Below are 12,132 nucleotides of genomic sequence, written 5' to 3'. Positions count from 1 at the left end.
TTGTACATACATGGGACTACACGTTCTCATCCCCCTCACGTCTCACTTTTAATGATTACAGCAAGTGGTGAAAACACCCCTCACATGTATATATATGTCACGTAAAATTCAAACATTAATATTTTGCACGAATTTAATTAGAATATGTTCTATTTCAATTAAAAACTTAAATTAATAATTAAGTTGCATGCACATCTACTGTTTACATTATATACTATTCCAAGCACCCTATGATATATATATATATATATATATATATATATATATATATATATATATATATGCTTTTTGCAAATCCCCTGTCCTATTGCCTTTTCTGTTCTTTAACAACTTTTCTTATTGAAATAAAAATTAAAACAAGAAAAAAAAAACTTTTCTTATTAGAAACGTAAAGCAACATTTCACCAATATATAAATAATAAAGAGATTGTTTATATAAAGCTGCATGCCGGCCTGGTCTGATATTCTCTCATTTCCATATTTCATTTGGACCGGGGGATGGTGATCTGTATCACTGTATGCATTATTGCGGCAGAGTTGTCATATACAGAAAGTTTAGATCTCAATAGTGGGTTACCAAGTTAAATTATAATTAAAAATATTAACTATATAATATGATACAGGTTTAAGACATAGATCGATGTTTATTATACGTATATGAAATGCGATGGGAAGAGTCTAGATGCTTGGGAATACGACTGCTGACGATTGCGAGGCTTTGTCGGATCGAATTTTAAGAATTGAAAACTTTAATGTATGGTAGGTACGGAGTGATAAAGATATATTCCACTGCTTATCACATGTATAATGCACGTTCCTTAGCTTAGCTTGCTGCTCTCTCGTCACGTAAGTCACAAGTGAAGTCATAATTTATTACCCAAAACTTATTTTACTCCGTATATGTCCTACGATGTTTTCAATCTTTAGTATTTGTAAAAAGGTTATTACTGATTGATAGGTTAATTTAATTAGTTTGTGTTGGTACTCAGGGGGGATGGCTTGTTAATTAATTTAGCAATGGAAGTTGGTCTTATTTTTTGGTATTATTTTTGAAATTTAGTTATGAATTTACCAACGAAAATTATATATTGGTAAGTACGTGTTAACTTTTATTTTTAGACATGGTTGCTTGTAATCATTAGATTGCAATAAAGATCGTTTGAACACAACTGGAACTAGCTAAGGGCGCAAATTTATAAGTTAGTAACCGCCATCGTCTTGTCATAAATGGGAAATGAAACACCCTACTTACATACAAGCCATAACATAATAAAGGAAATAAGTTACAGTATATTATAATATGCTTTCCTAATAAATTAGAATACTACTTTTTTTAGTACTATTGACTCTGTTACAATGTAGTTAGACAAGTATTTTATACATATGTTGATTGAATAGTAGTAAAAAAGTAAGATTTATCTTCCAAGTAGTTTTCGTATATGACCAAGTTAAGCAAGATTCTTGGGCTAATATTTTTTAAAATTATAATTATTAGAGTAATACAAATTAAACCATTAAAAATTATGTTAAAGATTTTTGAAAAAAATATAATTGTTCACATTTCAATTGAATCCATACACTAGAAAAAGGAAATGATTGTTAAAATTTAACCTTTAAGAATTGAAAATGAAAGAAAAAAAAAAAAAAAAAAGAGTTAACCCGTTTTCGATCTTTCCTGCCATTTTATTTCCATTTCTTTCCTCATAATTTTTCCCTGTTATTGTTGTTGTTGATTTTGATTTTAAATTGTTTATTTTCCAAATGCCCGCAAGTTTTATTGGCCTACAAAAATAGCATATCTAAAAGACTAAAACATTACAAATACTATAATTAATTTTTAAAATTTAAAATGTAAATAAAGCTCTGAAGAAAAATCTTTTCATCTGTCCAACCCAAGGCCAAAACATGCTGCGTGGCAGGGTCCCACGATTTTCTCTTTAATGATCCAACAAAACATGGGACCCGCAAGGCTACAACATTAATATTACTTGTATACCGTACTTTTAATACGTCCCCATCCCCCGTCTAAATGACTAAATTCAGCGTCGCTGTATCTGTACAAGCAATTGTATAGGAGAGGTTAAAGTGAGAATATATTTTTACAAATAAAAATTGATTTGATTCATCTATCTGAGTAGATCAACAGTTGATGAAGGATTGCTGAAAAATAAGAGAATAAAAAGTGAATCATTCTTATCACTGTGACAATCTGATAGTTGTAGTCTGTAGAGGTGGTGAAATAATGGTAGTAAGATTTAACAGCATGAAGAGTTTGCAAAAGCGCTTCACCATGGGATGATACTATATGCCGGCAGACCAATTTAATGTGAGATATTGGTGAAATACGGTAGAATGAATTGAAGAAGCTTGCAAGCTGAACATTATTATTTGTTACAATTTACAAAATTGCAACGAGTTGTGGTGGATGTTTCATTCGAGATTTGGTTGGTTGGGGGTTAATTGGTTGATAGGCTTTTTTACAACATTGGTCGTGTGGTGGAGGAATGCAAAAGAAACATGTGTCAAGAGGGGAAGTTCATGTGAGTTATGTATATCCAGAGCATAACAGAATTGTAGATTTTTTTAGAAATATGTGTTGTCATTAGGCATCGTAGAAGAGTAGAGAATGTTGTGTGTTATATTCTTCTCTCTTCTTGGTTGTTAGAGGATTGTGTCAAAGTTCTTGATGCTACAGTCAGGTAGTGTTATGTTGTTTATAGTTTATTATTTGTTTATTTATGAGAAAATGATATATTTGGTTATGATATATACATTTTATTGTGTTAGTCTCTCAATTATTGTTGTATTAATTTTAGTTGTCCCTCATTAGTTAGTTAGAAGTGGTAATTTTGGTACTTTTCATTAACCTTTTGTTAGTATCAATACAATATATAATTAAATGATAGAAGTACACATGAATTTTTATGAGACGTACATTCTTTTGTGGCTTGGTTTTGCACACCTAATTGAAAAGCTAATGTCTAAAAACTGAAAAACTAGTAGCTAATAATCTAACTGATTTTTTTTAATAATCTAACCAATTTTTTTTTGAAAAATCTTGCTGATTAAAATTAAAGTGTTTGATAAAATTAGCCATTGAATAAGCTGATAAGTGTTATAAAAAAAAACCATTGAATAATATAATCAGATTTATGGTTTTGATTAATAAATGCTAAATGGTTTTATTTTTGAATTTTTTTTTGAGTATTGTTATTTTTGTAAATTAATAAGTATAAAAAAAAGAAAAAAATAAAATCCAATATATATCTTATAGTAATATTTTAAAATAAATTATTATTTTAAAATTTTTATGTTTTATCCAACAAAACTTATAACTTATTTATAATTTAAAATAAGCTTTACCAAACCAGGTTGATGTGTTCTAATAAATTAATTTGAGAAAATATCAAACTCTAACCTAGTGATAAACAAAAGTAAAAGTACAATATATACGTTTGAAATTTGTCAAATAAACCCTGTAAAATACTTGAATCTCATTTAGTGAGAAAAAGATGAAGTCAAATTTCTATGCTTATCCCATTATTTAAATATTTTTTATCCACAATTAACAATAAATAAATAAATAAATAAAATCATCACTTCGTGAATATCTAAGATTCTAAGGGACCAAAAATAGACTCGAAAATAACTAAAATAATAAATTTATAGCTAAAATATAATTCAATGACCAACTATATAATTTTATCATTTATTTATTTATTTGTATTTTGTATTTGCCGCTTAGTTTTAAACAATAATCGAGGCCATTCGTGTTGAAGCCTTGGTAGTGCCACGAGTTTTTCTTTTTTTGTTCTTATCATATTATAGGTATATTGAGATTGGGTGTTAATTGCTATATCATGTGTATCACCTTTGATGCTTCCAGATGCAATACATGTGCGTGACTTGGTTCTCTGTATACTCAATATAATGTCCCTGATATTATTTAATTAATTTGACATTTTGGCATTTTGGAAAACAATTTATGCTTATTACATTTAATTTTTTTACCCTAACTTTTCACCAATTAACTTTTATTATTGCATTATGCACATTTATAAAATATAATTCAAATACTGAAACACAATTATATATTTTGTAACTTATAATTTGTACTCCGTACTAATTGCGTACAGGATGAAGAAACTAACATAACTAATGGTGAAAAAAGGAAAATTTGGAGAAAGTGCGTACTAAAATAACAACATAAGTACTGAAATTGTATTGTGTATCTTGAATGTAAATAATTCGTGGGACTTTTCTTCGTCTTGTGACCCTATACGACAAAGAAATTAAATCATCACAAGTTGTTCCACTGAAAATTGAACATAGAATCATGTAATTATCACAACTCGACGAGCTTGGTTGGATTATAAAACATTAGAAGTAAGCTAAATTTATAACCTCATCATGATGAGTACCTTAGGCTATCCTTAACCCAACAATTTTCTCTGACTTTTTAAAATGGGTTTCACTTCCATATCATCAAATTTGTAAATTCTCTACTAAGCTATTTGTTCTACATACATGCAAACATCTATCACTTTAAAAAATGAGTCTCACTTTCATATTATATTATAAATACAATAATATAATATTATTAAAAATACAAAAATAAAAAACAAATCAAAAGGTGACCGGCACATCTTTTAAGCAGCTTTTGCAACTTTTAGCTCATTCTCTCCCATCTTGCTAATTTAACAATTTCTCTCTCCTTTTGCCGTACACTTGGCATTAAATAATAATAATAATAATAAATCTCTCTCTTGCCATATAGATTAGAAAGCTAAGGAATACATTGACAAGGTTGAGGATAGCCTTAGAGTTTCAAAATTACAGGAAATGAAAAGCTAAACACTAGTTTGAATGAGTTCCTATGAAGCTAATTAAGCTAGTTCAATCAACAAAAGTGGAGATCCTATTAAATTCAATATTACAATGCATAGTAAACTAATGTATAATGCAAGTTTAATTTCTCATGTGAAGATTAGTGAAATTGTGCTAATATAATATACTCGGTATTACTCACATTATATTATTATATACTCAAGTGTACTAAAAAGACAAGATTCACTATTCCTATAGCATACAAGTTAGCTCATTAATAACCTAAGCAACCTATTAGCTCTACCCCAAATACAAGTTAATCTTATATGTTATGATATGGTACTAAGATAATTGGTATTACTCTTGTCATCTACAATATTCTATCATTCTAGTAATTCCACTCTTGTATGGGTACACAAGGCTAGGTAAGAAATAGGCTCAATAGCAATCAAATGAATCCACCCTAAATTGCTACCCACTCCCATGGTTCAAAACCCATGCAATTTGGCCTTCTATATTTTCTTTATAACATCATAAAATTAAATAACATCATGAAATATAATAAATTACATGGTAAGTACATTTTTATACACTTACGAATTCATTGTAATTTTATATTTCTTCTTTATACATAATGCATGCATTGACTATTTCTAATACAAGGGTCAAATTAACCCATCAATTATTTCAAAAAGTAAAATTAGACCCTCAAACTACAAGAAAGCTCCAAATACAACATTTAAACTTATAAAAAAAATGCAATTGAATCATTTTGACTCATTATTATAGGTTAACATCATGTTACTGTCTTACTGATCATTTGTATTTCATCCATAATATTTTTTTGATTTGAATCTTACTTTGCATAATAATAATAATAATAATAATAATAATAATAATAATAATAATAATAATAATAATAATAATTTTAATGCTCATAATATATGTAATATATTTTCTTTTGTAGTGAAATTATAAATATTATTGTATTTTTATGAAACCATGCAAACTTTTGGGGTATATTGAGGAGAAAAATTTATAGAGACAGAGGCAGTAAGTGCTAATAATGTTAGGATTCAAACAAAAATGGAAAACAAATTAGTCTAATAAATTGTAGTAATTACAACGTTACAAATTTGATTGCTAATGAAAATAATCTATTTTTAAATTCATATCATACCTAGATTAATCTATTTTGGCACTAAGTTGTCCTAATTAAAAGATAAAAGTATTGATTATATTAATTTTTAGAAGAGAGTGCATACCTAGTCATTTGCGCTAATTAAGTTGATTAATGAAAGCAGTCTATTGATGTTTCTAATTTGAGTATATCAAAAATTGTCCGTGGAGATAAAATGTTGGTCGGTATTAGTGTACAAAATTTGGAGGCGGCCCATGTGATGAAGAGTGTGGGGTAGTTTGTTGTTGGAGTCCTTACTGTATATTATTGGTACCAACTTTGTGTTCTTCACCTTATAAATAACACTTGTACTTCACCAATAATACACTAACTTCTTTCCTCTCTTCTCCTTCTTTCTTCTCAATCCCAGATTTTTTTTGAACTTGCATGGCAGATTTGTTGTTGGCTCATGAAGTTTCCGAGCTGTGCCTGGGCAAGCCGCCGCTGAGGTCCCTCTCCGTCTCCGCCACCGTCGGCGACGCCTTGTCGGTTCTCAGAACCTCGGAAGGCATCTCCATAAGCGTGTGGAACTGCGATCACTCCAAATCCAGGAACAGCAGCTTCAATGGCGATGTTGATTGCCTCTGCATTGGGAAAATCTGCATGGTGGATGTGATTTGTTATCTTTGCAGGGAAGAGAATCTTTCTTCTCCCTCTTCCGCTCTCAAAGCTCCTCTCACTGTTTTGCTGTCAAAATCTCAAGGCCTGGTTAGGCACGTGGAACCCTCTTCAAGGTAACAACAGATATTCCCTTCTGGGATTTCTCAATTCCATCTGTCCCACCATTTTCACTGCGGTTATAATTATATTGTTTTCTTCTCTGTCGTCTTCTTCATAATAAGAATTTATCTCAATTATCAAAAGCCCCAATCTTTTATTGCTTAATCTAGCTTCGTTAACTTTAAAGCTTGCAGATCTGGGGATTTGATATCCTCTCTGTTTTTTCACTTACTTTTCCAAGTTTGCTAAATTTAATGCCTTTTTGCTATGTTGGGTCCATAATTATGTCCAAATGGAGAAAGATTCGATTTTTGATATCTTCACTATAATGGGTTTCTCTTTCTTTTTTTAGTGGAAAATGATTGAAATTGAGGGTGCCCTGTTTTGTTTGCAGTTTACTGGAAGCCATTGATTTGATTCTCCAAGGTGCTCAGAATCTTGTGGTCCCTATAGAGACCAGAATTTCACGGAGGAAATTGCTGCAGAAGCCGTCTTCAACCACCGTTCATAACGGCCAGGAATTCTGTTGGTTGACACATGAAGATGTTATGAGATATCTTCTGAGCTCAATCGGCCTTTTCTCCTCGCTTTCCACAGTCTCTATCCACTCTCTGGGAATCATCAGCGACGAATTCTTAGCAATCGGGTACTGTTATAATTTAATATTGGATTAGGGTCACTTAATTCGACTATAATTATAATGCACATGGATCAAATCAGATTGAATCTAACAGATTAGTTAGTCTAACCCATAGCTTTATAAACCTGCTCAGGTACCACTCTCCGGCGTCGGCTGCCGTGGAAGCCATCTCGCTCTCCCTGGCGGATCAGACGTCGGTGGCCATCGTGGACGACGACGGCGTTCTGATCGGAGAGATCTCTCCGTTCACGCTCGCCTGCTGCGACGAGACGGTGGCGGCGGCGATCGCCACGCTCTCCGCCGGCGACCTCATGGCGTACATCGACTGCGGCGGCCCGCCGGAGGACATCGTGAGGGCGGTGAAAGCCAGGTTGAAGGAGAGGAATCTGGAGGGAATGTTGGAGGAATTCTGTATCAGTTCATCCTTCAACTCATCATCCTCGTCCGACGAGGAATTGCCGTCCCCGACAACGAATCATCAGTCGAGGTTAGGCCGGCTCGGTCGGTCCGGGAGCTATTCGGCCCGGATGGTTAGCCGATCAGAGGCTACGGTGTGCCACGCTGGCAGTTCTCTGGTGGCCGTGATGATTCAGGCCATCGCGCATCGCGTTAACTACGTTTGGGTCATCGAAGACGACGATGCTGTGGTCGGAATCGTCACGTTTGCTAAGATGCTTGAGGTTTTTCGTGATTACATGCTGTCCATGATCTAAGCAACATCGGATCAGAGTTCGAGAATAATAATGTTGTAGTATTCATATCAACGAATTTCCTTTGTGAATATGAGGCAACCATCTAAACCTCCATTGTATGGATACTACTTGTGAGTTAATTGTGACATTCTAGTTTTCCTTAATCGACCATGATATATGCCGTAATTCCTAAACGGAACAAAACTAAATGCTTTTTGAACTTTAATATTCTTCATCATCCTCCAAAACCAACATCTTCTATTCCTCTTAATAATTAAAGTTTTGCGGCCCGAACAACTCAATTGGTTACCTAGGTGTACCTCGGTGAAGTTTAGGAAGAAAATTAAAATTTTGCATTTGGGGTATAGTTATATGAAGAAAATTAAAATTTTGCTTTGGGGTATAGTTATATGAAGACCGTATCGTTGTTACCTATATCAAAGCTTCTGTATTAATTTTTTTACAATATAACATAACTTCATGCAATTAATCATAGTAGGTCAGAAATGTCTATAAGTCTGATGACTTTAACTTATACATTAAAATATTATAGATTAGAGTTAATATGATTCAAGTTTGACCATTTATGCATAATATAGAAATTTATTTTGGTCTGAAAGATGTAGCTAAATCATATATACTTTTTCTTTTTTGGTGCGCAAGAGGGGCCAAAACCCCGGTAAGAATTAGTGAATCTTCCTCAAAGCAATAATCATGGCGTTGCGATCGAGGATATCTTTGGAATAACAGAATTTGGCCGGTGAAGTCAAAGATATCCCCGCCGCTAAATCATAGTGATTTATCCTTCCACCATCTTATCTGGCAGGGTATGAGGCCTTTAATTTGGAGCAACAGACTTTGTCTTTTTTGGATAAGAAATTTGTTTTGGTGAATAATTAAGGATGGTATTAGTTGAAGGTGGGACCATTATTTGTACATAAGAAACAAACTAAACGCGTAATTAAACTTAAAAAGATTAGTAAAGTTTACATTTTAAAATAAAACATGGATCCTAAAACTAAAAAAAGTGCTAAAAAGCGCTTCTTCTATTACTTATTATATTACTTAGGATAGGATTATCGGATAGGCCGGGTCGTCACTAATCTTGTCCTTGAATGGTGTCTTGCTGGACTGAAAGCGTAACGATCATTATTAATTACCATCTTTTTAACCTTGCTAATGACAGTTAACCTATGATATGAAAGACAATATGATGGACTAACGCAAGTTGTGTTTGCCTTTATTTCTGAATACTTTTCTTTTCGATATGATCGTGCGATAAATCATAAATGTCGTCGTCCTTGTACTGAAAGGGACATTCCTTCGTTTCCGTACTCACAATTGAACTTTCCTGTTACGAGGTAAATGTGTGGATGAGGTTGTTCAGTCACCCATGCTGCTAACCTTTTTGCTTCCACAGTTCACTGCACACTGCACTTTATGGACTCTGCGGACTTCCATGCTTTGGAGTCTTTTTCTTCCATTCATTGGTAGGCTGCTAGCTTGAACAATGCATGAACAAGACTTTCTTCGAGTCAGTGATAGGCCGGTAGCTTCAACAATAAATGCTCTGTGGATAAAAAGGAATGTACTTGTCGTAAGAATTTTCAATATAATACTCCATCCGTCCCATTTTATGTGACATGTTCAGTTATTTTTAATCTTATTTTTCATAATATTAAGTTTAGGGTTTAGTATACAAAATTTATATATTTAGAAACTAATCTAAAAGTGCTATTAAACACACAAAAATCAAATTTAAAAATAAGTAAAGAATACAAAAAAAAAAAAAATAAACAAAGCAGAAAAAGTTAGTTTGACCAATGAATAGTAAGTAAGACAAAAAAAAAAAGGGCAAAAGTATAATATAGTATATTCTAAGGGATAATTGCATATTTTGTCTCTAAGTTATAGGGTAATTGTAGAATTCGTCACTAAGTGTTGGTCATGCTCACTTTTCATCCCTAGGTTATCATCGGCATTGCACTTTTCGTCCTTCCATGCTCACTTTTTATCCATAAGTTATAATAAAATTAAAAATTTCGTCTCTAATGTTTTATTAGTAAAGGAATGAAAAGTACAACGTTAATGATAACTTAGGGACGAAAAGTGCGTATCACAAACACTTAGAACGAATTCTACAATTACGTTATAATTTAGGGACAAAAGTGTAATATTTTCTATATTAATACAGTGATCATGATGTAAGTATATGACTAACTGTACTCAATAAGTGATTTAGTCTGATTAGGTAACTTACATATTCATTTCGGATTTAACTGATTATCTGTGATGACACGTTGACTTCTAAGCAAAACGGTCATCCCACAACTCCTGTAATTAGAATATACTATAACGTGCCTGTAAGGCTTAGCTCACTAGTTCAGTAGGACGTATTTGGAAGAAGAGATCAAAGTTTGAAACTCGACAACGACAGTGTGAGTATAGTATTATGCCTAAAGTGGACACATCTCTTGTATGCACTAGCATTTGGTCATGTCTGTTGAGCGATTAAGTTACCGTGATTTACATTCTCTCAGATGTTCTGCGGGCAGCGTGAAGGGCCCTTGTGGTGAGATATCAACTATGGCTAGATATATACAAATCATCATAAAGTTTCCACTATTACGACGAAGTTGCATTATTGGTTCCTCGTGATTTAATAAGTTTATTCCGTGAAATATGCTTACCTGGTGGCATGACTTTCTTCAGTGAAATAAGGGGTGATCTTTTGTCATTATGTGTATGTTTTAGGGATCTTGAGATAGTGTATACTGGGTACATTATCTCAAGGCACAATATATGGAATGGTTCAAAGGTGTACCACCTATCAATAGATATGTGCATTAAGTAGTTAGACATGTCTAAAACTCTAATGCTGGCAATTTCCAAATTAGACAAAAATAATTAAGCAAGCTAAGGATACTTTAAAGTTTAAACCACATGCAGAAAATGAGCCCTTCATTTTCTTTAAAAAATCAAACTAGTCATGAACATAGACGCATAAATTGAACTCTTACACGCTCCTTAATTAGCATACTTTGCCATTAACCCGTAAAATTAGCAGTAATTAATTAAGTTCGTACGTGCTCCTCAGCATGCCATTAATTATATCATCTGTTTGCAGAGCTGAGAGCTATGGATTAGTGGCTTATCTTCAGCTTAACTAAGCTAATTAATCACAATAGTCTTGTAACATTAGCGGTAATTTAAGTATAGATTTGAGAAGTGACATATATGCACCGTCCCTTTGTTTGGTATAGAGTGATGTTGATTTGGAGACGACAATGTGATGGGTCCATTGCTGATTTTTCTACTGCGTCGCATGCAGTCCAGTGAAGGTATTAACGGAGGTGGGTTTATTGAGGGTTTGGTCTGTCTTTACTTCTAAAATTACCCCTATTGGCTATTGGTTGGTTGCTGGGTCGAGAAAAGTCTGTCTTTTTCCAAGAAAATCCAGGCAAGATTGCAATCCAAATGAAAGAATTGAAATATAATGTACCGTACCTGTGTCTATGTTTTGTGTCATTAATCAATGCTTTTATGGGTAGAGATGATGTTGAGGCATAACTGATAGGATATGTAGGTCTCGAGGGACCACAATAATAAACTTATGAACTAAGTTATCAGATTATACATACGGTTGTAGACTTGTAGTAATAGGTCTAAATAAAGTTGGTCTTTAATTGTAATTTTTAAATAGAATGATTAACTTAGGGTGTGTTTGGTTTGGAGGGTTTTGGTATAATGTATGGGTATCAAAGTGATTATTATTGTTTGGTTGATAGGTTTTGAGAATGTTATTATGGGTTTGGAATACCCCATTAATGAGAAAATCCATATCCTTATTAAATAAGGGTTTCATTTCCCTTCTTCATTCTTCCCCAACTATTAATAATGATTCTCATTCCACCCAACTACCAAACATGCTAAATACTTCTACCATAACCCATTACCCTTACCAAGTATTTGATACCCATTCCGATTCTGATTCCCATATACGAACCAAACGCACCCTTAGAGTATATTAGATTTTGACATTTTGTAGAAGAATGAAGTAACTCAGGTTTTAG

General features: G+C 32.9%; 1 protein-coding gene across 1 annotated transcript; it reads left to right on the top strand.

Moving 5' to 3' along the window:
* The first annotated feature begins 6,340 nt into the window (after window positions 1-6,340).
* Window positions 6,341-8,263, top strand: LOC116009727 (CBS domain-containing protein CBSX5-like). Its single transcript, XM_031248850.1, has 3 exons — window positions 6,341-6,741; window positions 7,122-7,373; window positions 7,501-8,263. Exons 1-3 carry the CDS (start codon window positions 6,395-6,397, stop codon window positions 8,078-8,080), a joined length of 1,179 nt encoding a protein of 392 aa, XP_031104710.1. The 5' UTR covers window positions 6,341-6,394; the 3' UTR covers window positions 8,081-8,263.
* Window positions 8,264-12,132: the final 3,869 nt, after the last annotated feature.

The sequence above is a fragment of the Ipomoea triloba genome, chromosome 2 (assembly GCF_003576645.1).
Source record: "Ipomoea triloba cultivar NCNSP0323 chromosome 2, ASM357664v1".
NCBI classification, from domain to species: domain Eukaryota; kingdom Viridiplantae; phylum Streptophyta; class Magnoliopsida; order Solanales; family Convolvulaceae; genus Ipomoea; species Ipomoea triloba.
Note: the sequence above shows the minus strand (reverse complement) of the source record. Positions and strands in the feature narration are given on the sequence as shown.

Excerpts from the sequence above, each read along its gene's own strand:
- LOC116009727 (XM_031248850.1), top strand. The coding sequence starts at position 6,395 with ATGGCAGATTTGTTGTTGGCTCATGAAGTTTCCGAGCTGTGCCTGGGC. Across the intron at positions 6,742-7,121 it reads CACGTGGAACCCTCTTCAAG|TTTACTGGAAGCCATTGATT; the intron begins GTAACAACAGAT and ends TTTTGTTTGCAG. Across the intron at positions 7,374-7,500 it reads GACGAATTCTTAGCAATCGG|GTACCACTCTCCGGCGTCGG; the intron begins GTACTGTTATAA and ends AAACCTGCTCAG.